General features: G+C 37.7%; 1 protein-coding gene and 1 long non-coding RNA gene across 2 annotated transcripts in view; one reads left to right on the top strand and one right to left on the bottom strand.

The window, feature by feature from the left end:
• Positions 1-3,906, bottom strand: part of LOC131961026 (uncharacterized) — a 135,461-nt gene extending 131,555 nt beyond the window's left edge. Inside the window, exon 1 of the long non-coding RNA XR_009389818.1 lies at positions 3,858-3,906. This is a non-coding gene — a long non-coding RNA (uncharacterized LOC131961026). The remainder of the gene's footprint in view (positions 1-3,857) is intronic.
• Positions 1-27,962, top strand: part of snd1 (staphylococcal nuclease and tudor domain containing 1) — a 232,043-nt gene that overhangs the window by 188,884 nt on the left and 15,197 nt on the right. The window contains exons 19-22 of the mRNA XM_059326285.1: positions 1,471-1,594; positions 4,826-4,895; positions 10,429-10,542; positions 16,988-17,191. Coding sequence (XP_059182268.1) covers positions 1,471-1,594; positions 4,826-4,895; positions 10,429-10,542; positions 16,988-17,191 — 512 coding nt within the window. The remainder of the gene's footprint in view (positions 1-1,470; positions 1,595-4,825; positions 4,896-10,428; positions 10,543-16,987; positions 17,192-27,962) is intronic.

The following is a 27,962-nucleotide window of genomic DNA, read 5'->3' as shown; positions in this document are numbered from 1 at the left end:
TGTTCACTTATAACTAGTAATGCTGTAATTTATGCAATTTTATGCAATTAAACAGTTTGTTTTTTGCGTATATCACATATATTAAATGTGTTAATGATTACCAAATGATTTGCAAATAATCTGAATGACTGAATGACCAAAAAAAGGAAACAAAATGACCAAAAAAGACACAAATTGACCACAAAATGACCAAAAAAGACACAAATTGACCACAAAATTATCAAAAAAGACACAAAATGACTAAAAAAAGACACAAAATGACCAAAAAAAGACACAAAATGACTAAAAAAGTCACAAAATGACCAAAAAAGACACAAATTGACCACAAAATTATTATATTATTATATTAAATGTGTTACTGATTACCAAATGATTTGCAAATCTGTCACTATAATTTGAATGGCTATTATAAAGTTGCAACTGATGACTTAAAAGTGGTTGATAAATACTTTCTTATTGTTATTATTGTTATTATTTTGATGTTATTGGAGCACAAATGATATCTTTATAGATCACCAATAAATACAAGTTTTAATAGGGCAGGATTATTGTAATTTATAAACCAGTTATTTATCATTTACTCACTATTATAAGCTTTAGTTGGAACTTTATCATAGCCATCCAAGTATGTGATGTTCACAGACAGATAGCAGACCAGTTTAAACATTAACAAAGTGGAAAAAGTGTAATATCTGGGCCATGCTATGTATTTCACAAAGGATTTATTACAAATCATTTGGTAATCATTAACAAATACTTAGTAATGTAGTAGTGTATACAGTGCAATATTGTCCAGCAGTAAACTGTAAAATTAGCAGAAATTATAGCATAACTAATAGCTGGTAAATGTAAGCATTTCATTGTAATAGAAAAATGGCAATTAACTGAAGTTTAATTAACCATTAATTTACAAAATATGAATTATGCTTATGATAAAGTGTTACCCAAAAAGCTGAAAAATTATTAGAAGAAGCATTCAAATTCAGCTGCAAACAGCATGAACTCCCCTCACTCTGTGTCTGTGTATAAGAACGAACGAACAAACTTGCAAAGTTGCATCAGACTTTATTTAATTCATACCGATTGATTTATTTAGAAACTCTGCAGGGGTAGGACGCTAGTGTGTTCATTTTCAGCTGTTGCCTAAGGACCCGCTCTCTTTCAATCACACACAGTCAAGCCAACTTCTCAACCAAAGCAACAAGCTCGCACCTCTGTAGCTAAAAGAATTTAATTGAACAGCTTAAAATTTCCAACCTCTACTCTACGGGGAGTGGGAACTCATATTTTAAATGTGGTAAATGGTTACAGAGGCAAAACAGTAAACACATCAATGTCAAAGTAAAACGGAATAAAAAAAACGGCACATAGTGATGAAACGGAATGCAACTTAAAGAAATGAACCTGAACTTTAATCGCACTGGAAGTGTCAATTGAAGCTTGTCTCCATCTGGTTTATGTTTCTGTCAGGAGCCCAGCTGGAGAGTCTGATGGAGACCATGAGGGCAGAGGTCGCCGCCCAGCCGCCAGTCGAAGGGTCCTACGCTGCACGCCGAGGGGACTACTGCATAGCCAAGTTTGGTGACGGTGAATGGTAAGTCGTCATTATTTTTTAACTTAACCCATCAGCAATATGAACCCTTTAGCTAATCCATATCAAGCAGCTTCCCTCGTGCAGTAGTTCTCTACCTTTTTGAGTCGTGACCCCCAATTTAACATGCATGTTGTCCTCGACCCCCGCTCACTGAACACAATCTCACAAGCACAGTTCAGATCACCCAAATTACCAAATGAGACACAAATTGACCACAAAATGACCAAAAAAGACATAAAATGAACAAAAAAAGGAAACAAAATGACCAAAAAAGACACAAAATGACCAAAAAAAAGGAAACAAAATGACCAAAAAAGACACAAAATGACCACAAAATGACCAAAAAAGATACAAATTGACCACAAAATTATCAAAAAAGACACAAAATGACCAAAAAAGACACAAATTGACAAAAAAAAAGACATTAAGACTAAAACACATTAACACATGAACACTTTAACAAAGTGGAGACAGAGCTGACTTCCAAAATGATTTGGCGACCCCCAGAAATCATCTTGCGACCCCAATTGGGGTCCCGACCCCAAGGTTGAGAATAGCTGCAATAAAGGACAGACATTTAGAGCCATTTCTGCTTTGTTGCAAATAACCGCATTATTGTTAATCACAAAAACACAGCAGTTTTAGCCTGCGATGTTTGATTGAGAGCACACTTGGCAAGCTGAATCTGAATGAAAATAAACTTGATATGACAAGGACATACAGATCAGTGGCAAATTAAAGGAAAAGACAACAAGCCACTGAGCGAGAGCCAAATCCTACTCATGAATACACATAGAATCTGCAGAAGAGGATGCTTTTTTTTTTTATAAACTCTGTTCGGGAAAGTGTCTCTTCATCTGACCGTCACTTGTCTGACTCTCGACTTTGACGAGAGCCGGGAAAGACAAATTGGCTGTGGACCAAGGACAGCAGGAGAAAGCCAAATAATTAAGGCCACATGGGCACAAAAAAAAAAAAAAAAAAGGGACGAGAGAACAAAGTTAAAACCAAATAAGTGATTAACAGGAAGACGGGACGACAATGAGCGCGGAGAGCAAGAGAGAAAGAGTGAGAGACAAAGTATGAGTGACTGATGAACAGAGGTTTTTCTCTTCTATTTACTCTGACTCTGTGGTGTTCTAAGAGGACTTGAAAGGCGACGAGTTTCTAATTAGCCCCCTAATGAAACAAGCCGACATTCCGCATGCATCACAGAATACAAAGATATGAACACAGAACAATGTGAACATGAGCATAATTAGCTTGCTGAATAATATATGACGGATTAAAAAAAAAAAAAAAAGACGAAAAAAAATCTCAGATGTTTGCCACTTGGAGCTGGATTACTGTTTTGTTGTTGAAAGTAACAAGAGAGACTTTTCTAGGCTGAAGAAAGTGGAGGTTTACAACAGATGGGCTGTTTGAAATGCTCATTGACTTGCATTAGTGGCTGAATAACTTTCGTTTTTCCCCTTAAAAACCTAAAGAGGAGGATGGAGGAAAGGAAGGATGGATGGAGGGAAGAAAGAAAGGAGAGCACCTGTGTCGAGGGAACATTTGGTTTTTTAATCAGTTTTGTGATCTTTTTTCGCCGTCACCTCCTTGACATAGACGCTCTCTCTCTCCCTCCCTCCATCACGGTGACTTTTATCTGTCCCCATGACCATCTGTAAACTTCCAACATCCGGTGAGGAGACTAGATGAAGAGGTGTGTGTGTGTGTGTGTGTGTGTGTGTGTGTGTGTTACTGTCAAGCGACTGCTGATTCTGAAAGGCCAAAGCAGAGGCAGTGAGCTAATTACACCCTGTGGGTGTCTGCAGTTAACGCATCACAGGCTTAAACAGAGACAAGGTAAAAATGAAGCGTCAGGTATTCTTGAGAAGGGAAAAAAAACATTATGTCTGAAGGAAATGTAGCTCATCAAAATGTAAAATGTCTCAATTGTTGCAGATTTTCACCCGAGTCACCTGCTTGCAAAGTAACTTCTTATCTTATTATCTTAGTCTTATAGACGAGGAGACTGTTGTACAGCAGCTTATGACGACCCATGTTGATGTTTTTCCATGTGAAACAAAAAGAAAACCCTATTATTTGAAGTAACATAACTTCCATACATCCCGCTTTATGTCACCATGTAACTATCTCATTGCAACTGTTACATGAGGACATGTTGATATCCTGCCGTCAATAAGGGTGCTAATTTTGGTTATATGTGGTTGTATGGTTTGGAAATTTTCTGTTCACTAGAGCAGCTATTCTCAACCTTGGGGTCGGGACCCCAATTGGGGTCGCGAGATGATTTCTGGGGGTCGCCAAATCATTTTGGAAGTCAGCTCTGTCTCCACTGTGTTAAAGTGTTCATGTGTTAATGTGTTTTAGTCTTAATGTCTTTTTTTTTGTCAATTTGTGTCTTTTTTGGTCATTTTGTGTCTTTTTTTTTGGTCATTTCTGGGATTTTTTTGGTCATTTTGTATCTCTTTTTGGTAATTTTGTGTCTTTTTTGGTCATTTTATGTCTTTTTTGGAAAGTTTGTGTCTTTTTTTGGTCATTTTCTGTCTTTTTTGATCATTTTGTGGTCAATTTGTGTCGTTTTTGATCATTTTGTGGTCAATTTGTGTCTTTTTTTTTCATTTTGTTTCCTTTTTTGGTCATTTTTTGTCTTTTCTTAGTCATTTTGTGTCTTTTTTTTAGTCATTTTGTCTTTTTTTGGTCATTTTGTTTCTTTTCTGCGTCATTCTGTGTCTATTTTGGTCATTTTGTGTATTTTTTTGGTCATTTTGTGTCTTTCTTGGTCATTTTGTTTCCTTTTTTTTGGTCATTTTGTGTCTTTTTAGTCATTTTGTGGTCATTTTGTTTCTTTTTTGGGTGATCTGAACTGTGAGATTGTGTTCAGTGAGCGTGGGTCGCGGACTACATGCATGTTAAATTGGGGGTCGCGACTCAAAAAGGTTGAGAACTACTGCTTTATTGCAAAGAGGCCTCTGTGCAATTTTTCCAGCGCTGCCATGTCCTGATAGATCCACTCTGTCCCCTCATCCTCTCCTGCTCCTCTCCCCCGATCACAACAGACAGATCCTCCAACACCTTTTCCCCAGGGAAATAAGCATGGAATCATTTACTCATCTCCTTTTCCTCTTGTGCCCTCTGTCTTCATCTCTGTTTCCCTCTACTCTATTCTCTCTCTCTCTCTCTTTCTGTGTCTCTCTCTCAATTATTCTGTTGCTGCTGCAGGTACAGAGCCCGAGTGGAGAAAGTTGAGTCACCGGCAAAGGTTCATGTCTTCTACATCGACTACGGCAACGTGAGTAACTGTGACCATGAATTTGATTTGTGTGATAAGTTGAATGTAGTCATCATTAAAACATTGCGCTGTTGTTCGGGGCTCAAACTGAACAAAAACTTTTGTTATGGCCAAACCCACAGCCAGAGGGAATCTAGAATCTGAGCAGGGATTTCTTTTTCTATTTCTTGCCTCTACTCAGACACCACTTGTTTGCTTATCTCGTCATCGTCACCATAGTTTTGGATTTTTCATTAGTTTTAGTTTTAAGTTCTTTGTGAATTTTTGTTTTCAAATTCAGTTAGTTTTAGTTAGTTTTTAAGAGTGAGTTTGCTAGTTTTAGTTTAGTTTTTAGTTTTTGAAAATGCTTAGTTTTAGTTTAGTTTTTATTAGTTTTAGTGTTAGTTTTAGTTTTTTTGTAATGGGGTATGTGCCTTCATTTCCTTTTAGTTTATCCATCTCAGCCTCAATAAGGTTATTAACTCTTACAGATCCCAGTCTCAGTAAACATATTCACCATGTGTTCCTGCATGTTGAAAGAGAAACACTGAATTATATATGAAAAAAGTTGACAAAGTGGAAAACTAAGGTTATTTTCACTATAATTTTAGTTAGTTTTGTAACCACAAAATACAGTTTCAGTTAGTTATCGTTTTTTGAAAAAACTCTTGTTTTTATTTTTATTTCAGTTAACGAAAATGTTTTTTCAATTTTAGTTTTCGTTATTTTGTTAGTTTTCATTAACTATAATAACCCTAGTCCCAAGAGAAAATATTATTGACCCAGACTATCTTGTTATCATTAAAACATTGCGCTGTTGTTCGGGGCTCAAACTGAACAAAAACTTTAGTTATGGCCAAACCCACAGCCAGAGGGAATCTAGTAATTAAATTCAATTCAATTCAATTCAATTGGCTTTATTGCCATGACGTAACAATGTATATATTGCCAAAGCAAGCATCAGAAAAAAAGATAACAAGATAAGGAAAGCAATATTTACAATAAATTATTATAATTCTGTTATTCATTTTAAAAGAAAAGAAAAACTAATAACAATAAAAGAAAGCAATATTTACAATCATTGAATTACAATCAACATATCATTTATACAATCTAACTGTCCCAGCAAAAAAAGAAGAAAAAATAAAATAAAAAATAAAAACAAAACATCCAACAGCTGTGTGTCACTCGCTGTCTCTCAGTGTGTGTGAATCTAGTATCCGAGCAGGGATTTCTTTTCTATTTCTTGCCTCTATTCAGACACCACTTGTTAGCTTATCTCGTCATCCAAAGCAAAACCTAACAGCCTTAATGTGTCCTTTCAGCTTTTTAGGACAAATATGACGCAGGCCTGTTTGTTTTCCCTCTATTGTTTACGACTGAAGCAAAGAGTGCAACTGAGTGTATCGTTTTTATTCCTTTTCATTACGATGACAAAAGCCCTCACTCTCTTGAGCTCTTTTTTTTTTTTTTTTTTGAACTCCGTGATGACGAAGGCACTACATCTTTGAGTGCATTTGTGTGTGTGTGTGCTTCTAACCACGTGCATACACATGCTTGCATCACCAAGTGGCTCATGCAGCCAACCCCCGGCCTGCGGGAGATTTCCCATGATGCAGTGGAGCGGCACAGTGTGTGACTGACCTCAGAGTGGGGGACAGCTCGAGGTTTGGCTGGCAGACGCGATTCGTCCTGGCATGTTGCTGAAAGTGTGATTCTCCGAGGCCGACCTGGCGCAGAAAAAAAACCTGAGCTGATACCTACTTTATTCATTCTCCGTAGTTTTGCATCACTGAAGGTTGAGTCACTCTGGCCTTGATGTCACGTCTCTGTCTCATGAGCTGTTAGTCGGATTATTGCCACCTGTCTCAGGTGTAGATCAGTCCCTGAATTATTATGTGATCATTAACAAACACAGCAGGGCACTTTTGTCTTTCATTTTTAAGGTCCACCTTTACAGTGCTGTCAAAATCTAATATGGCGTTGATAAATTTTAACGTTCTAATCCATAATAAACGTTCAAGGCATTCTCTGTCTAGACTGTACAGTCCAATGAACACATTAACCTAAGATATGGGGGTCATTAAATTAACTCCCCACTTCTAACGGCTGTATTTGTCTGACTTTCCGCCAGCGTGTTCTCCCTGTAGCTAGCTGTGGTGATCAGTGATTGGTCATTTCTTCACTTCGGCTCGTATCTGGCACGATGAGTCCACTTTATAGCTTCAGAGCTTCAAATCAGTGAAATGTGATATTTACTTTTCACAAAAACAAACTGAAGTGCTGACATTACATCATCAAGAGGGTCTATGTTCCCTCTGTCCTATTTTCCCTCAGCTCTATGTTCCCTCTGTTCTATGTTCCCTCAGCCCTGTGTTCCATATGTTCTATGTTCCCTCTGCTCTATTTTCCCTCAGCTCTATGTTCCCTCTGTTCTATGTTCCCTCAGCCCTGTGTTCCATATGTTCTGTTCCCTCAGCTCTGTGTTCCCTAAGCCCTATGTTCCCTCTGTTCTATGTTCCCTCTGTTCTATGTTCCCTCTGTCCTGTGTTCCCTCAGCCCTATGTCCCCTCTGCTCTATGTTCCCTCAGCCCTGTTTCCCCTCTGCTCTATGTTCCCTCAGCCCTATGTCCCCTCTGCTCTATGTTCCCTCAGCCCTGTGTTCCCTCTGTTCTATGTTCCCTCAGCCCTGTGTTCCCTCTGTTCTATGTTCACTCTGCCCTGTGTTCCCTATGTTCTATGTTCCCTCAGCCCTGTGTTCCCTATGTTCCCTCTGCTCTATTTTCCTTTAGCTCTATGTTCACTCTGTTCAATGTTCCCTCAGCCCTGTGTTCCCTCTGTTCTATGTTCCCTCTGCTCTGTGTTCCCTTAGCCCTATGCTCCCTCTGTTCTATGTTCACTCTGCCCTGTGTTCCCTATGTTCTATGTTCCCTCAGCCCTATGTTCCCTCTGCTCTATGTTCCCTCTGTTCTATGTTCCCTCTGTTCTATGTTCCTTTAGCCATATGTTCCCTCTGCTCTATTTTCCTTTAGCCATATGTTCCCTCTGTTCTATGTTCCCTATGTTCTATGTTCCCTCAGCCCTGTGTTCCCTATGTTCTATGTTCACTCTGCCCTGTGTTCCCTATGTTCTGTTCCCTCAGCCCTGTGTTCCCTATGTTCTATGTTCCCTCAGCCCTGTGTTCCCTCTGCTCTATTTTCCCTCTGCCCTGTGTTCCTTATGTTCTATGTTCCCTCTGTTCTATGTTCCATCTGTTCTATGTTCCCTCTGCCCTGTGTTCCTTATGTTCTATGTTCCCTCTGCTCTATTTTCCTTCTGTCCTTCTGTCCTGTGTTCTCTCTGTTCTATGTTCCCTCGGCCCTCTGTTTCCTCGAACATGGAACCGTTTTAATAACGTACTAAAGATTCCCCAGTCTTTAGAACAGACAGCAGAGAATCTTTTATCAGGTTGTAAATGCAGGTAAACGTGCAGAGATCATGAAATCATAAAACGTGATGCCTGTAATCATTTTAGCACAATTAAACCTGAAGAACTGTCTCTCTGGAGCAGCTTTTTTCTTGTTTGTTTTCCTAAAAAACATATCAAACATTGTATTCAAATACACACCGGAAAGTAGTGTTTTTTTTTAACATTCTACTGATTTTGGTGTTTTCTGATCTGACAAGTCTGACTACCGACTTGTCGTCTATTGTCGTCTTTGCTCTTAGCTCGTAGCGGAGCTAGAGAGCAGATGGAGCTTAGTGAAGGGCCTCAGTGCTGCTGTAGAACAGCTGTGGAATGATTGGTAAGGTGACATATACAAGCATGGAGCCCTTAAGCTACAAAATGGCATCTGTCCTTCTTGCGCTGCTGTAAACTATCATTGTTAAAGTGACGTGCCGATTTCAGAATTGATTCAGAATCCAGGAAAAATAGAAATACATTAAATAGCACATTATTAATTTACAGCCCGTGCTGCGGTTTTGTCTGAGAACGCCCTTCACTTGCTGGGGCATCTGTTTGGAAAGATACACTCCGTAATGTAAAAAAATACAGAAAGTGAACTTTATCATAAGCTTTTTGTTTTATGAATCCTTGTTTAGCCATCATCATCATCATCATCATCATCATCATCACATACTAGATGTTGTTGCTTCTCTTCTCTTCGTGGTCTTAAAATTCAGTTAGTTTTAGTTAGTTTTTAGAGTGAGTTTGCTAGTTTTAGTTTAGTTTTTATTTTTTGAAAATGCTTAGTTTTAGTTTAGTTTTTTATTAGGTTTAGTGTTAGTTTTAGTTTTTTTGTAATTGGGTATGTGCCTTCATTTCCTTTAGTTTATCCATCTCAGCCTCAATAAGGTTGTTAACTCTTACAGATCCCAGTCTCAGTAAACATATTCACCATGTGTTCCTGCAAGTTGAAAGAGAAACACTGAATTATGTATGAAAAAAGTTGACAAAGAGGAAAACTAAGGTTATTTTCACTATAATTTTAGTTAGTTTTGTAACCACAAAATACAGTTTCAGTTAGTTATCGTTTTTAAAAAAAACTCTTGTTTTTATTTTTATTTCAGTTAACGAAAATGTTTTTTCAATTTTAATTTCCGTTATTTTGTTAGTTTTCATTAACTATAATAACCTTGGTCCCAAGAGAAAATATTGCTGACCCAGACTATCTTTACAGCTGTTATACTTGTTATTACAGAACAAAAGCCACTGTGTGTCTACGTAGCATTGCATATCGTTAGCCTCATAGCATAATTGCCTAAGTCATATTTTGGCCAAATTGTGATATCTGCCTAACTTTACTCTCCTACCACTGCTGCATCTTTCTGCCTTATTGCATATGTTCTCAGCTAGCAGAACACTTGTTAGAGTCCAAAATCACTTTCTGCCTTAGTCATCTCTTTGACTTAGCCATTTTTGCTGCTACATACAAACCAAACTACATTATTTATATGTAAGAGAAAAATTGCCTTAGTCACTTTTATCTGTTATAATAATAATAATAATAATAATGCATTTTATTTATAGGCGCCTTTCAGGACTCTCAAGGTCACCTTACAATAAACAATTAAAAACAAAACAATAATAATAAAACAGCAATGGCAGTAATAATAAACAACAATGAAACAATTACAAATTAGAACAATAAAGACAACAATGACAGTAATAATAAACAATAAACAACACTGAAACAATACAGAGAAAAATTAAAATGTAATTTAAAAATGATGAATATTTTAGGGATAGGCTAGTCTGAACAGGTGTGTTTTGAGATGTGATTTGAAAGTTGACAGTGTTGTTAGAGTTGACAGTGTTGTTAGAGTTATGAAATCGATGTGTTTAATTTTTTATGCAAACTTGTTCATGCTTCTATTTGAACTTACTGTTACAATATCAATTAAGAACACCAATGGGCTTTCTAAAAATTGTGGGTTTTTTTGTTTCCCGAAAACGTTCAAATATGACTTAGGCAAATATGCTATGAGGCTAACGATATATAAACACCATGTCTTCAAAAAGTGTTTTCTATATTGAGTGACTGATTTCTGTCCTCTGCTCGTCCTCCCTCAGAGAGAAGTTGTGTCGGCCACTCGTCTGGCTGCCATACCCCCTGCCTTCGGCACCAGGACCCTGCCAGCACAGGCCACCGAGTATTCCTTCGCCTTCATCCAGGTCCCACAGGACGTAAGTGCACGGACGAGCACGCTCTCACAGTAGAGATATACGTGTCGCAAGCTGAAAGCCTCAAAATTAACTTTGAGATATCAACTTCCTCAGTCTCATTTTTCTGCCAGCTTTTTTGAAAGTTGACTTTTCTGGCAAGACATGAAATCTGTTTGAGTTTCACTTATCGCACGAGGTGATAAGTCTGTAACTGACTGACAGGGTCGAGTTTCCATTCCGAGCAAGTGTTCGTGAAAATTATGCTCATACATAATGCATGTAGAACAAGCAGACAGAGCAATGACAAACACCCAGCCATTGATTTACTTGGTTGCAAAAAAAAGTCGTAGAATAATTGACACAGTAGCAGAGAGACATTAATGTTTAATGAACAATTTGAGAACGTATACAATATTTCATCCCTCCCACACATCCTATGGATGCAAACCATCCAGGTGCATAATAGGAATGTGTTCAACTGATAGCAGAGCAGCAGTTACTGTTTTTTTTCTGCAGCTCTAATCTTCTTGTTTACATCCAAGTGTGTTTACTCAACCTCCAGTGACCACTTGTGTGTGCTTGTCTTTGCGTGTGTGTGTGAGTGACTGTTTTGCGTGTGTGTGTGTGTGTGTGTGACGGTCATCTCATCGGAAGACTCCTGAGCCGACAGCAGCCTCAACAGTTTGTGCAGATACAAACATGTTTTCTTTGTGTTTGTGCCTGATTGGCACAGTACTAAGCCCTGTCTTTAATTGGTTGTGTGTGTGTGTGCGTGTGTGTGCATTTGAGAGTGTGTGTGCTACTTTAAAGGCTTTTTGTTCCACTTAGCCTGGATAAGGTGCAGAGCATGTCGTATGTTTCTAGAATTAATAACGTCTTTTCACAATAGGCACGTTTGTTTGCCGAAGGGCTGAACGAGTTGATAAAAATGTGTAATTACGATTATTTTGACTGATACTGCAATTGCGATATGATTCACGATATTGGAGGGAATTATTATTTTTGCATCATTCCTGACTGTGTATGTTGTTATAATATATTACAAGGATTATAGTATATTATAGAGGGTTTTTTGATAGATAGATGGATGGATAGATAGATTGATAGTTGGATAAATGGATGGATAGTTGGATAGGTGGATGGATAGATGGATGGATAGATGGATGGATAGTTGGATAGATAGATAGATGGATGGATAGTTGGATAGATAGATGGATGGATAGTTGGATAGATAGATGGATAGTTGGATAGATAGATGGATGGATAGATAGATGGATAGATAGATGGATGGATAGTTGGATAGATGGATGGATAGATGGATGGATGGATAGTTGGATAGATAGATGAATAGTTGGATAGATAGATGGATAGATGGATGGCTAGATAGTTGGATAGATGGATGGATGGATGGCTAGATGGATGGCTAGATAGATGGATAGATAGATGGATGGATAGATAGATGGATGGATAGATAGATGATAGATGGATGGATGGATAGATGGATAGATAGATAGATAGATGGATGGATGGATGGATAGATAGATGATAGATGGATGGATGGATGGATGGATAGATGGATAGATAGATTGATTGTTTTGCTCCAGTCCACATTGTGATTTTGATCATTCTGATTAATTGTTCAGCCCTAGTTTGCTCTCAATTCAATTATTTATTTCCACAATTTATTCATCTAGCTAGTCCTGCAATGAAATCTGCATTCATGAAGGTTACAGGTTGCGGTTTTTTGCTGAGAAGGTGTCAATTTTGTAGGCTGTAATTTTGAATAAATATGGCCCTGTTTTGTTTTTATTATATTAATCCACTTGTTCTTGCTAAGCTGTGTGGTTAAGGACAAGCAAGGACATGCATTTCACTTATTCAATCCTAATTTTTTTAATTCATTTATCTACCACCCTTAGTGTGGAAGAATTCCACCTACACATTTTTTTCCTGGAAACATGGACCCATTGGCCTCTTGTTGGACATGTGTATCAAAGCATGGCACAGTGTTACTGTGTGTGTGTGTGTGTGTGTGTGTGTGTGTGTGTGAGAGAGAGAGCTGGTGGTGCCTGCATGCATGCTGTCACCTGTGTCATGACTCAGTGTCTCCTGAAGGATGAAGTGGCCCATCTGTTGGTCCAGCCCAGGGGACAAAGGCATCACCTGCACTTTACAGCCCCCAGACACACACACATAGACACACACATGCTCACACAAAGCCACATGTTGGGAGCTGACACGCACCTTAGACCTCTCCTTCTCACTCTATCTCTGTCACTCTGCATCTGTCTAACCTTTTTCCACTGTTCTTTCTATCTTGTCTTGGTTTTTTCGTTTCATGTGTTTGCCGTCTGCTTTATCTTTATCTGAAGCTTTTTACTTTTTACTGTGCCACTCACGCTGTCAGCACGGTGCCCCACTTGCGCTGCACCTTTGCCACCGCACACCGCAAAAGGTTGTCGCCTTTGTCTCGCAAACCTGCCACCTGATGCCCTGCACAAAAGTTATACAGCTTCATCGTCACATTTAAATTCTTTCTTTTCTTTAACACCAAAAATCCTGCCGGTGGGGCGAGGAGCATTCAGTTGCTTTTCCACAGCAGTTAAGAAAAGAAAAATGTTCCATTAAGTGACAATATGTTACAAAAAATGACAGAATGAAGAGTGAACTGTCACTGTTATGTTGTTTTGCAGAAAAAACAGTCTCTTACTGTACCTGAAATGTTTGTTTGCTACAAAACACAAAGCACATGTTGTCTCTATGACATCTGACTGCAGCAGATAATAATCAGAGCAACAACTGCTGCATTTTTACACAATTTAATCCAGTTTTATTACAATTGTTGTGAACTCTCAGCTGCCTGCACTCAGGACACACTGCCACCTCTTTATTATGCCCTGTCAGCTCGTTAAAAGAACTAGTTTATGCCGAGTGCACTTGTAAAGAAGATGAACACCAAAATAAATTCCTTTTAAAAAAAAAAAAAAAAAAAAAAGTGCCTCGCACAAAAAGTCCAACTACACATTAGTGATTCCCTAATGGCAGTTGTTCATATTTAACTGGAAATGAAAAAGGTTACTCGAGGTTATGTTTCAAAGTATTTCTATTTACATATTTGCATGACTTGTAATGCACCACCTTCTGCCTTTTCTCATTAAAAGTCATGCAAAAAATCTGCTTGAAGCAAAAGGCTGCTTGCTGATTTTTGGCAGAAAAATACCCTTTGACACTAAACATCTACCCCGCCATTTTCATATTCATTATTTTTGGCAAAACTTTGTATTAAGGTTCACAAATTGTTTGTTTTAAAATCTCTGAAGTGGTTCTGGATCACTGGAATGGAGCAGAATCTGTGCATCTCCACAGACCTCTTTAAAAGGGTCTGTTAATTGCAGTAGCTGTGTGTTTATAATGGATTTACAAAGTAAGAGGAGGCAACTTTAGAATTAGGCAACATAGGGGGGTTAATAAGTGTCAAATGTATAAATGCATTAAGTATGAGCGATACTTTACTTTAATATGGAGAACATTCTGAGTATAAAACTTAATTTCGAGTTATTTTGACCTAATTAACACTTCTCTGTCCTTTTGGTAGCTTTGGTGCAAAACATATGAAGATCATAATTCATGTACAACAAATTCCTTACTTACTATCATTAAGCATTAATTAGAAGGTTATTGATAGAAAACTCTTATTTAATGTCCTAGTAATTGTAGAATATCTTCATGCAGAATATGTGCTTCATAATGACTAATTGAGAGCTAATTAACTGATGGTGAATATATTTTACATAAATATTGGTCTTAAGCATGACTTGAATCGCATATTTTCCCTCTTACCTGTAGCCTTAATTATACAATCTAGATAGTTTTATTGTGAGTTGTAGAGTGAAGTAGCTGTCTACCTTTGTCTTCTTGTTTCTTGAAACAAAGCTATTGTATTGTCTCCTTAGAAAAACTCTAACAAAGCTCAGCTGCACATCTAATTATATCAAATAGGTAAAATGCAACATTTTCACCTATTTTTAAGAGACAGAAGTACGGTTGCAAAATTCCGGGAATTTTCAAAGTTGCAAACTTTCCGTGGGAATTTATGGGAATTAGATAGATAGATTGATAGATAGATACAATACAATAGAATAAAATACTGAGGTAGCATAAATAAAAACAACAATAGAAAAAAACACAGAATAGAACAAGAACAAGGACACTTAAGAAGTTTAAAAAAGAACATCAGTTGGTAGGATGGTTGGCAGATGATGGTAATAATTAAACTGGTGATATGATATGATGGCAACAATTCTATAGTGACTATATTCATAGATTTATATATATTTATTTTAGAATTAACAGGAATTTATGGGAATAAACGGGAATAAACCGGGAATTTACAAAATTGAAGGTTGGCCCTCAACAGGGAACTTACATATAGTTTGGGAAAATATATTTTAGCATAATGTAGATTAAAACAAATATTTAACTCAACATACATGTTTTTGTTGTTCAATCAAAATAAAAAAAATCCAAAATTCCCAAGTTTAACTTCCCATGGAAAGTTTCTGGGAATTTACCGGAAATGTTGCACACCTCTGCAACCCTACATAGAAGTGCTTTAACCCGGCCTGCTCTGCACACATGGTGGAACAGAGAGGGTCACTAGAAAGCTCTCATTATTTATTAATGGCCTCCTCACAAGCGTCACAGAATTCTGTTCTGTTATACTGTCCCCCCACGTTTTCCTCCCCTCTTGTTCCTGATGCCTCGCTTTCTCTTCCCCCCTCTCTCTCTCTCTCTGTCATACACCCACTCTCTCTCTCTCTCTCTCTCTCTCTCTCTCTCTCTCTCTCTCTCTCTCGCCCTGAGCTCCCCTGCAGCGGCTGTGACAAGTTGACCAGGGGGAGCGCGGGGACAAAAAAGGCCCTTAGTTTTGTGCCTTGAACAAGCTTCCCTGCCCACACACGCTCGCACACACATACAGCCAGACACGCACGTACCCAAGGGCGGCTAGCTCGAAGGGGGTTGCCATGGAGACAAGACCAGGGCGAGAAAGAAGGGAAGCGGCGAGATGGATGGTGTAGGGGAGGGATGGATGATGGCCAGGGACTGATTTTTTTTTTGTTTTTAAGTGTCTTCCTGCCTCTGAAGATGCAGCTCCCTTGTTTTTCTCGCTTTTTTTTTTTTTTTTTTTTACCGCTCCAGCCTGCTGGAGGACGCAAGGTCAGGATTGCATTGCAGCTGTTCCACCTCCTTCTCAACCATGTGTTCAATCAAATGCTGGCCTTTCACATTCCAGAAGGTTAGGGATAAGAGAGAGCAAGGTAACTAACTGAAGAAAAACAGGAGGAAAAGTAGAAGAAAAGGGACAGGAGACAGAGTGAGTGAAAGTAAGACCATTACATAGTTCAGCCAAACTAAAAATCTCTTGAACTGCTTGAGTAGATAATTGCTGTGCTACACGACTGACTGTGTGAGGGATCATGTAATTGTAATCGATTGGAGAATGATGTGTACGAATGCATTCTTCTTGACCCCTTTACCAAGCGTGTGAGAACAGGATTTCTACTTTCTTAACAGTTTTTCTCCCCCAACAGAAATCAGATGTCACAGTCAGGTTCATGCATATGTAGAGGAGTTTATATCAGCTTATATATACACTGTTGGTCAAAAGTTTTAGAACACACCAACTTTTCCAGAATTTAATTGAAAATGATGCAGTTTAATGTCTCAGTGTACTCTGAAATTAATGCACATTTGCAACATTTAAAATTCTTTATTGAGCATGATAGTGTTTTGAAAGTAAAAAAAAGATTCAAAATCACATTTTATGTTGGACTAAAGGACTAAAAAAAGACACAAAATGACAAAAAAAAAAGACACAAAATTACCAAAAAAAAGACACCAAAAGACACAAAATGACCAAAAAAAAAGACACAAAATGACCAAAAAAAGACACAAAATGACATACAAAGACATGAAAAGAAATAAAAAAATGGACAAAATAGCCCAAGACATCATAGAGTTAAGTTGTTAACCCACTTCTTGTTCCCTGAAAAAAGGCCTACTTGTATAATTCTGAAATATACATTATATTTTACCTTTTTTTATTTACCTCTGGCAGTTCACCACTTACCTTTGTACCCTTTCAAGCTGTTGATTTGACTTGAACTGCTTGATTTTCAATAAAAAACTGGAAAAAATTGGGTGTTCTAAAACTTTTGACCGATATATATATATATATATATATCTGCTTAGCATGTATTTGTGTGTTTATGCAAATCTGTTTAGGAGCCATCAGTGATAACATACTAATTATCCCTTTCACCTTTTTCCTCCCTTTCTCCCTCCCTTCCCCCTTCTCCTATTCAATTATCTTTTCCCCTACTTGGGTCCCACCATCCATTACCTCCCCACTTCCTGTCCTCCTCTCACCTCCTCTTTCCTTTCATCAACCCCCATGCTCCTGCAGGAGGATGCCCGTGCAGACGTGGTGGACTGCATTGTGCGGGACATCCACAACAGCCAGTGCCTGTTGAACGTGGAGTACTCGGGGGCCAGCTGCCCGATGGTCACAATACAGTTCGGAGACACCAAGGACGATGTGGGCCTCAACCTGGTGAAGGAGGGCTTGGTCATGGTGGACGTCCGCAAGGAGAAGTACCTGCAGAAGATGGTGAGTGGAGAGATGTTAGATTAAAAACATTTCAAGGCTTCAGTTCAGCCATGGCTGGGCTAAAAGCTGAGCTGGAGGCTGATGTTTCAGCCTCTAGCACTGTTTCTCTTCCCTGTTGAACTGAAGGAAGATATCTAAAGCAGGGGTGTCAAACTCAAATACACAATGGGCCAAAATTTAAAACTTGAATAAAATCGCGGGCCAACATTGAACAAATAAACCTTTGAAACCTAAAACCTTTGGAAGTCAGCTCTGTCTCCACTGTGTTAAAGTGTTCATGTGTGAATGTGTTTTAGTCTTTTTGGTCACTTAATGTCTTTTTAGGTAATTTTGTTTCCTTTTTTTGGTCATTTTGTGTCTTTCTTTACTCATTTTGTGTCTTTCTTTACTCATTTTGTGTCTTTTTTGGTAATTTTTTGTCTTTTTTTGATCATTTTGTGGACAATTTGTGTCTGTTTTGGTCATTTTGTTTCCTCTTTTTGGTCATTTTGTGTCTTTCTTTACTCATTTTGTGTCTTTTTTGGTAATTTTGTTCCTTTCTGGGGTCATTTTGTGTCTTTTTTGGTAAATTTGTGTCTTTTTTTGGTCATTTTGTGTCTTTTTTGGGTAATTTTGTGTCTTTTTTGATCATTTTGTGGTCAATTTGTGTCTTTTTTTGGTCATTTTGTTTCTTTTTGGGTGATCTGAACTGTGCGTGTGAGATTCTGTTCAGTGAGCGGGGGTCGCGGACAACATGCATGTAACTCGTGCTATGAAAACTGGGTTTATTGACCCTGTCAGTTGATTCAGGTCACCTTGTCTTAACCCAGGGGTGTCAAACTCAAATACACAATGGGCCAAAGTGTAAAACTTGAATAAAATCGTGGGCCAACATTGAACAAATAAACCTTTTAATATATACCAAACATGTTTTGCTTTAACATTAAATATGGAACCAGCAACGCTTATAAACATACAATATATAACTAAATAGTGCAGACATGCAAAATCAAATTTCAAATAAAAAACACATCAATGTCATTAATTTATTAAATAAAAATTAAATAAAAATGCCTCTTTTCTATTTGCATCCAATATCAAAATAAACTTTTTCAACAGGTTTATAAATTCTGCCTTTCTTTTCGGGAATTCGGGAGACAGCTCTAGCTTGAGGTTGCTATGACGACTGTCACAGAGGAGCGTTTCTGGGTCCTGTCCTGATTGACGCGCCAAAACAACAGCAGGGCATTGTGGGATTTGTAGTATTAGCGGTAAATGCGGCGTATAATACCGGCGGGTCAGCTTTTATAGTACAATAATAATATAATAATTTGGTATTGCCTCGTGGGCCAAATAAAATTACATTGTGGGCCAAATTTGGCCCACGGGCCAGAGTTTGACACCCCTGATCTAAAGGGTCAAACTAGGAGACTTTTGTCTGAAATTGATGCATTCTACTTTTATTTACATTTTATGCGGCGGCCCAACTTTTTGGGTATCTGTATAACTTCTTGAACTGTAGGATATTGCAGATTTTCAAACACAATTTCTACTGACAGTGATTCGTTGTTTGTACTTAGTGTGAGATGTGAATTGTTGTACTTTCAGGTGTATTAACCCTTTAAACCCCAAAATAATAATAATATTAATTCATTTTATTTAATAGGCCGCCTTTCAAGGCACTCAAGGTCGCCTTACAACATGAAAAAAAACAAAAAACAATGCAGAACATCATACACATCATACAATCTAAACAAATCAGAACATTTACAAATACATTACAATAAAGGAGGGGAGTTTGTGCGAGAGTTTGAAAGGCATGCTTTCTTTAAACAAAAAAAATTGCCAAAATTACACCATTTATCACAGCCAGAAACTGAAAACAATTAAATAATAATACAGGTATAATATATTGCAGTAAAACAAATAAATCTGCTTGGGTTCAGAGGTTTAAAGGAAGGGACACTATTATTCAACAGATCAGTTGGAATCTATTCATAATGTCAGTTTCTTTAAACTTTCTATTAATTACACAGCCCTGTGTTTGCCATAAGCACAACAGCAGTCAGAGTGTGAGGAGTAATATCTGTTTTTCAAAATATCAATTATTTTTCTCTACCTATTTTCAGAAAATGGATCAATATTTGTCTCAGCACTGTTCTAAATAGACAATGCCGTCGGTTACTCAAACGGTAGCAGGTGCTATTTATTTTTAAGCGCGCAAAGTAAATGTTAAGCGTTCTCCTCGGTAAATGGGCCCCTTGTGTATTATTCAAAGTTAAAAGGTCCATATCCTGCCTATGGCTTTCTAACGCTCCAATAATTACCACATTTCCATGCTAACATGCATCCACCCAGTCATTTCCATCTCACAGTTTGTCACATATAGATTTTTTTGTTATGAATGAAAGCTACTATCACACTAAATGGCTGCATGTTGGTGTAGGGACATAATTCCTCTCCTCACTTGTCAATCTACATACAATAAACACTTACACACCTCTACAATTTGCCTCAGATGGCAGCCATTTTTCTCAAACCATGAAGCGTCGCTCATTTACTTTCTTCATTATGCTAATTTGCCCGGCAGACTCAAAACCACTCTGTACATGAAAGATAAAGAAAAATGGAGGATATTTATTCCAGCTGCAATTACCGCTTCCGCTCTACCCCGATATTAGTCACTCTGCAATTTATTCAAAAACTAACGCGCACCGGAATGGAGAAATATGTCCACAAGAGTGTAATTGTTCATGAACATAATCAAAATGTATATTCATATGAATTAGAGGCTGGTAAAGGCAGATTTTCTCTCACACGTGGAGACGTAGTTACTGACTCATTCTTGTACACACTAAAAAAAGCACCGATAAAAGCACTTCCCGCCTCTTAGCCAGTCAATAAAGCCCTGTGCATCATTGTAAGAGTGTTTTGACCTCTGACCTCCAAAGAGTAGCCAGGAACCATAATGCAGTCCCTGGGTAATGGACCCTATAGACAAAAGACAGTGATTAAAACCTTTCAGCTATACTGCTAATAGGCTTATAGACTGCACAGATTTAGGTTTCTGTTGGATCAAATGGTTAGTATTCAACAGCTGCATCTCCAGCGTTTTGCCTCACCCGTGCTGGCTGCAGATGAATATTTTGATGTGGAGAAAGCTTAACAAGCAGCAGTGTTGCCAATGTGCTTACAAGTGAGTGTTAAAGTAAGCTCTACAGCATTTCTGGTGGATAATTCCACCCATCAAGTCTCGCTCCCAAGCTGAAATACGAACCAGCCGGAGTGTGATTAGGCCACTTTTGAAACATCTAAAGAGAGTAAATGTGCTTCTGATTCATAGAATGTGTGGGTTTATCTATAGTACACAGTGTCTCAATTACCCAGCTTCAAGTTCTTCATCAGAGCTGAACTCTTACTGTTATATCACACTCAATATCTAATGCCATGATGGTTTTTCAAAGCTTTATTAGAGATGATAAACTTTCAGAACTTGACGGACCGGCGCTGAAAGCATTTATCGATTATTGACTCTATGGATAAGTTGAATTATAGAAATGTAATCTGCTATGGTGTTGCAGCTTTTTGTCATTTTCAAGCTAAAATTCAAAAAGATTTAGTTTCTTTTTATTTCACATATTCACATTATAAAACATATAGATGATAACACATAAAAGTACATGTTTGGGTGCAGCAGAAACCTGTAAAGGCTTATAGGAAACACACCCTAAAACATTTGAAAAAGGAAAATCCAACAAAAAAAAATCAAAACAATACAAAAATAATCAAAATCATAAAAACAAAACAATCAAATACATGTGTTTAAATCAATTACAAAACAAATGCAAAACAATTCAATACATATGTTTAAATATTTTAAAGTGTTTTAAGTGTATGTGGGGTTGAAATTAAATAGCAAAGAGTCATCCTGAACATATAAACAGAACACTTTTAGTTTGAACTAAATGCTTTTGACAGTAGAGCATTTCGTCGTCTCTTTTTGTACACAAACAATGAGACAGAAGACAGAAGTCTAGTAAATTAATGTTTGCATTCCATAAGAGAACGCCACAATATTAAATAAAAAAATTTGTATTTGGCAACTGTTGAGATTTGCACTTCAAACTACATTTTAGATTTTTATTTATTTATACAGACTAAAAAAAAAATCATATTTTCTATATCTTTTTAAGTACTTCCTAATATCGTCTAGAATATCGTTATCGCAAAAAATAGCCTGCAATATCGTGATATTCTTTTAGGGGCATATCGCCCACCCCTAGTAGATATATAGATTTTTTCCTTTGATCTACCTGAGCTGACCTAGAGTCATTGGTTTTCAAGGTGCATTTCTGGCTCAAAGATTCATGAAGAGCACTGCAGCTGCTGCTAGCGACAACAGAAATACTGTTATCTTGCAGGGCAGCAGAGCCAAAAAATGTTCCAAGATCCAACCTTTTGTTGACCTCTGGATCCGTGCCCCCATTCATCCCCTCTTTTATAGAAAGTTCCCCCAGAGCTTTTGATAGTGTCGTATCCAACCCGGCTCACCCTGAGCTCCTTTCTCTCCTCCTTTCTCTCCTCTCACTCATCCAGACTATCAGCCTCCTTGTAAAAGTGACTTTTGTCCTTCCTATCTGTTCCATTTTGGCTCTATTCTTTATTCATTATCCATTCCAGGGGATTGGAACATGGTCATTGTAATCTGTACTCTAGCGAGAAGCATTGCGTAACAGATGGGCTGTAATGTTCACTGGCACTTCAGCGACTATCAATAGTCAGTCATAAGTGCACTGAAGGTTAACACCAGTCTTTGAGGATGGCATTGTCCCAAGAGAGGGAGAGTAGAGAGGGATATTCATCCATTTGGGGTTTTATGTCTTTTTTTTCCTAGTGCATCTCTGCCTTAAGCCCTACACTCACTGCTGCCCACTATGCACACACCATATGGATGGCTATTGTTGCAGCTATACAATACTGTCATGGTAAAGGATAAACAGAAAGTCTTTGGGAAAGTGTATGCGGGAAGATGGATCAAATGCATGCCAGCTGATTTTTTTTTTCCTTTTCTTTTTGTTTGTTTATTTGTTTAACATACAAAAGATATTTTTTTAAAAACTGTGTAAAGGAGCCAGTCCCTTAATACATAAAAAAAGACGTCAAAGTACAAAAAAATTGAGAATCGTCGACCCAAACATAACCAGAAAATGACAAACTAACACGACATGACATACAAGACCAATAAGATACAAGACGAGATAATAAATAATTATAATAATAAAAGTAATAATAACCTTAATAACTAACAAACAAAAAATATTTGTAAAACAATAATAATAAATATAAAATAATTATACAAATAAAATAAATCAATATAAATAAAGTAATAATAAAAATAAATCAATATGAAATAGTGATACAAATAAATAAATAAATATAAATAAAGTAATAATAAAAATAAATCAATATGAAATAATTATACAAATAAAATAAATAAATAATAAAAATAAATCAATATGAATAAAGAAATATTAAAAATAAATCAATATAAATAAAGTAATAATAAAAAATAAATCAATATCAAATAATTGTACAAATAAAATTAATAAATATAAATAAAGTTATAATAAAAATAAATCAAAATAAATAAAGTAATAATAAAAATAAATCAATATAAAAATATAATAAAAATAAATACATAAATAAAAAAGTAATAACAAAAATAAATAAAGCAATAATTAAATTAAAGAGGGGAGAAAAACAGGGAGGGGGGGGTATACTCAACCATCAGTCAGTGATAAAATGGGAAATAATGAAAGTCCCGTGCAGCCCGGTGACCCGATAACTTTGACATAATTTAATCAGACCAGCTGCTGGTTTCTGATTTAGAGGTAAGTAGGATATTGAAAGAAAAGCAGGAAGTAGGAGATGGGTGGAAAATCAGTACGCCAAATTCTGATTGATAATCTGTACTTAGTGAGCGTAAACTGACAGAGTGACCCAGAGGTGTAGTTGGAAGATAAAGCACGGGATTAAAGTGCAACTGACCTCTTTGTTCCACAGAGTGGACTGACCCAAAAATACAGACCAGCCTGAATCAGAGCGTGCATATAGATCCCATACTGTTTATATCTATGACCGACATCTATACTGACAATCAAGCAGATTTAATGTTGTCGTATAAAGTTTAATCTGGCATACATCTGGCATATCATGTAGCCCTTTGGCAGGTTTATGAAGCTTTGATATTTAGATTATCGCCAGTGAGCGATATCATTGCTTTATCATCATTGTAAACAGAAGGGGCATTAATGTTCTTTACATAATATACAGTACAGTATAAACCATCAGGGCCAGAAAACTGTCATGCTGGTTTCAAACCTGGCCTTATTTTTCACTCTCTCCCATGTTTTCTTTCTTTTTTTGGTCAATTTGTTTCCTTTTTTGGTCATTTTGTGTCTTTTTTTAGTCATTTTGTGTCTTTTTTTTTGTCATTTTGTTTCTTTTTGGGGTCATTTTGTGTCTTTTTTGGTCATTTGTGTCTTTTTTTGGTAATTTTGTGTCTTTTTTGGTCATTTTGTGTCTTTTTTTGGTCATTTTGTTTCTTTTTTGGGTGATCTGAACTGTGCGTGTGAGATTGTGTTCAGTGAGAGGGGGTCGCGGACAACATGGATGTTAAATTGTATATTACATAATATACAGTACAGTATATAAGCCATCAGGGGCCAGAAAACTGTCATGCTGGTTTCAAATCTGGCCTTATTTTTCACTCTCTCCCATATTTTCTTTCAAATATATATACATCCCTGTTGCATTATTGGTGCCTACAGTACATGGCAGCCAATTGCACCTGATTTGTTCATATTTTTATTATAAATGAGCTATTAGGAAAGCTTAACAATCATGGTTTCTCATGGCAGCCATAGTTACAGCAGCATGGCGTTTCTCTGATTGCTCCTGTTTGCAGCTGCTGTTCTTGAGGTGTGATTGAAAAACTTCTTCCCTTAAGTATAAAATCTAGCAAATGCATGAATAAGAGTGCATTGATTTTCTCCACCACAAATTGTGAGAAGAAAAGTAGGTGTAGAGTTTAATCAATAGGGCATCAGCTTGCACAAGAAAGAGCTCAAAACAGAGGAGAAGCAGGAACTTCTACAAAACTTGAAGTCTAACTTCTAATTTAATTAAAGTTATATTAAAGTGTTATTACTCTAACTTCACAACGGGGAACCATAAGGCGTTCTTTTCACAATAATGACACACTGTAGAGCTTTTCACATGGTGACATACTAAATAAATCAATATTTTACTGATTTTAAAAATGATTTTATTGCTGCAGCTTGAAAAAGATGTAAGCTTCTACAGTTGGCAGGATGAACTCTCTAGCCTTCTAATGTTGAGCAAAAGAATAATAGATAGAGCTGTCAAAGTGTGTTCACGTTTTCTTTTTTATCAAGCAGTCTTATTCTAAGCCCATACAGTGTTCCTTTAGTGTTTACTTTGCGGCTTTTTTCATATTTGTCGATGTCTTTGTCGTCCAGCTCTTTGTCTTTTTATTCTCTCTTGCTTATGTGTTGTTTTCTTGTGTTTTCTTCTTATGTTTCTTCTTAACTGGAATTTAATCAATAGTGCAGTCATCAACCATGAATTGAAAGGCTGGTCCACTACAAATATAGTAGAAAAAATGTTAGAAAAACCTTATGTGTTATGCGCTTTCTCATGTAGTAACAGAAAGATAATGTTTTCTGCTGCAGCTACTGCTAAATTTGCCGAACTTCTTTCCGTTGATTAATATGATTGGACGTGGTCCTCCAGAGTCAGAACTTCTGTTACACATAGTAGTAATTCTAAATTAAAAAGACAGTTTGCAGAATCAAACCATTAAATTATAGCCATTTGGATTAAATGTTTAGGAATATCACTGACTGTAGAATGCTGTAATTGATCAGAAACAACTGTTGAACAAAGCTGTGTCGTAAAAATGGTTTAAATGACAACTTTGGCAACTAGTCAAATCAAGTCAATTTTATTTATAGAGCCCAAAATCACACAAATCACAGATTTGCCCCAAAGGGCTTCACAGACTGTACATGGTACGAGACCCTCTGTCCTTAGACCCTCACAGCGGCCCGGGAAAAACTCCTTAAAAACCCTTTTAGCAGGGGAAGAAGAAAAAGAAACCTCAGGGAGAAACAGCTTGATAACTGAAGGCTCTGGCTCCCAGTCTAGTTTTAAGGACTTTAGGAACCATAAGTAACCTAGAATTTTGGGAGCGTAGTGCTCTAGAACAGCTGTTCTCAACCCTGGGGGTCGGGACCCCAATTGGGGTCGCGAGATGATTTCTGGGCGTCGCCAAATCATTTTGGAAGTCAGCTCTGTCTCCATTGTGTTAGAGTGTTCATATGTTAATGTGTTTTGGTCTTTTTGGTCACTTACTGTCTTTTTTGGGTCAATTTGTGTCTTTTTTTTGGTCAATTTGTTTCCTTTTTTGGTCATTTTGTGTCTTTTTTTTAGTCATTTTGTGTCTTTTTTGGTCATTTTGTGTCTTTTTTTGGTCATTTTGTGTCCTTTTTTGGTCATTTTGTTTCTTTTTTTGGGTGATCTGAACTGTGCGTGTGAGATTGTGTTCAGTGAGCGGGGGTCGCGGACAACATGGATGTTAAATTGGGGGTCGCGACTCAAAAAGGTTGAGAGCTACTGCTCTAGAAGGGTAATATGGCACTATGAGTTATTTGAGATATGATAGTGCCTGACCATTTAGAGCTTTGTAAGTAAGAAGAAGGATTAACTTCTAAACTATACACTTGAGATGTAAAAGATCCTGTTGTGTGCACGTTTTCACACTACTTCTCCTCTATAACACTGAGCTGAGACTCACACACTGACTTCATGTTTTCATTAGATATACTAAGCCATCCTTAAATTGTCCTGGCACCATCAGCTAACCTGCTAAAATGGCGAGTTGCTCACTAAAACACTCTCTCTCTCCTTTTCCCACTTCTACAACATCACTCACTTTTTCCTCCTCTTCTTCCGATCGCCCCTTATTTCTCCAGTGCTCTCCTCTTCATCACTTCTTTTCTGTTTACTCGCCCCTGCACTCTCCATCCCTCTTACTCCTCCACTTCTCCCCCTTCAGCACATCACTCCCTCACTTCAACCTACTTGTCATTATTACTTTTTTCCTCCACTCAAACTCTCACTCTCTCATGCACCCCGCGTGTTCTTTTTTAACCTTTTTATATTTGTGTTATCCAAACTGAGCTTGAGGACTTAATTTAGACAGTCAGCCCCGTTCGGCTTTTTGCATGCGCTAATTTGCATTTCGTCTTTTTCGTGCCATGTCATGATGAACAATAATCCCCAGGAATTAAAGTGGAGAGGCACTCAGATCAGACCTGGTGTTGGCCTCATAATGAGCCGTGATTTAAAACGCTGTTATCTGCAATTATTTGAAACTTGCATCAGCCGATTCTGCCCTGTGAACCCACACTGAGTTGACAGTTAGTGCCTCTTTTGTAATTTTAAGTGAAGGCGTACAGTAGGGAAGTGTGTGTGTGTGTGTCTGTGTGTAGGTTAATATTTAAAAGAGAAAGTCAAAAGGATAGTGGGCTCAACAGATAACTAGCTGCATTATAAATGTTCTTTTTCTTTCTACCTGATTGGGTGCAGACGTAATAAGTACCTGCAGCAGCTATCTGACTCTAACCCAGAGATGTTTTTTGCAGCTGAAATGAGTCTTGTGTCCTGACAGCTCAATTGGAAGATGGCTGTGTGGTTAGAAGCACTGTCTTCTGTGCTCTGCTGCTTTTTCACCAGTGTTTTCTGTCAGCAGCCGGCAACAATATGACTGATGTGAACTGTGGCAGGCCACCGGGCGCTCCGCGTCTCGCCCAGTCACCTCAGCTAACTGACATCGGTGCTAGCCCCCCAAAGTTCATTAGCGTTACAAGCTAATAATCTCCTGTTTGCTAATTACAAGTCAATTACAAACACGGAAGTGTCTGTCACTCCCTCGCCAGCACAATTATTATCAATCACCGACAGCGGCGGCGACGCTTGCTGTATCGACTTCGGCCCAGCTTCTGTTATTTTTTTACAAACTGAAGAGAAAGCATTCATACACCGTGGGACAAATGTTTGAAAAGATACGCTTAAGATCTTTATTAAAATGTTACAGAGTTGTGTGTGTCAGCAGAAGGGAAACTATGGGGAAAACAGCTGTGAGGTGGCTGCCTGAGAGTGAAAGCTGCAGATGAGAGTCCTGGAATCTTTAATTACCCAGCAGCCCTTTGGGAAATGTAGTTGTATTTTTTCTCCTTTTATCTTCCTTCCCCTGTATTGTAGCTGTATTCACACCGAGGCCTCGCTTTTCATGTATGAATGCTGAGCAGAGGACTTTTAAGTAGCCTTGAGGGGGCAAGAAGGGCAGCCTTCAAGTTGTGGCTCGCATGAGATGCAAGTTGTTGTTGTTTTTTTTTATTTATCAGTGTCTTTTCACATAAACTGCCTCACGGGTAGTGTAGTTTTCTTACAGATTGCACTCGGCGTCCCCGGTGTAGTTAATAGCGCAGTGGCTGCAGTGCATAGTAATTGTGTTAATGGGGGTTGAAACTGTGGATGAAGATGAAATGGTGTGCTTAGAAGTGTAGTCACACCTACAGCTGCATGCTGGGAATCCATACAGGAAATGAGGAAGGAGGCTCACACATACACAGGATGCCTCCAGGGATGGGTTGTTCCATTTATCAAGGAGCAATTGTGCTGTTTGGTACACATAGCGTAGCGTAAG

The sequence above is a fragment of the Centropristis striata genome, chromosome 22 (assembly GCF_030273125.1).
Source record: "Centropristis striata isolate RG_2023a ecotype Rhode Island chromosome 22, C.striata_1.0, whole genome shotgun sequence".
NCBI lineage: Eukaryota > Metazoa > Chordata > Actinopteri > Perciformes > Serranidae > Centropristis > Centropristis striata.
The sequence above is the reverse complement of the archived record's forward strand: the minus strand, read 5'-3'. Positions and strand labels throughout refer to the sequence as shown.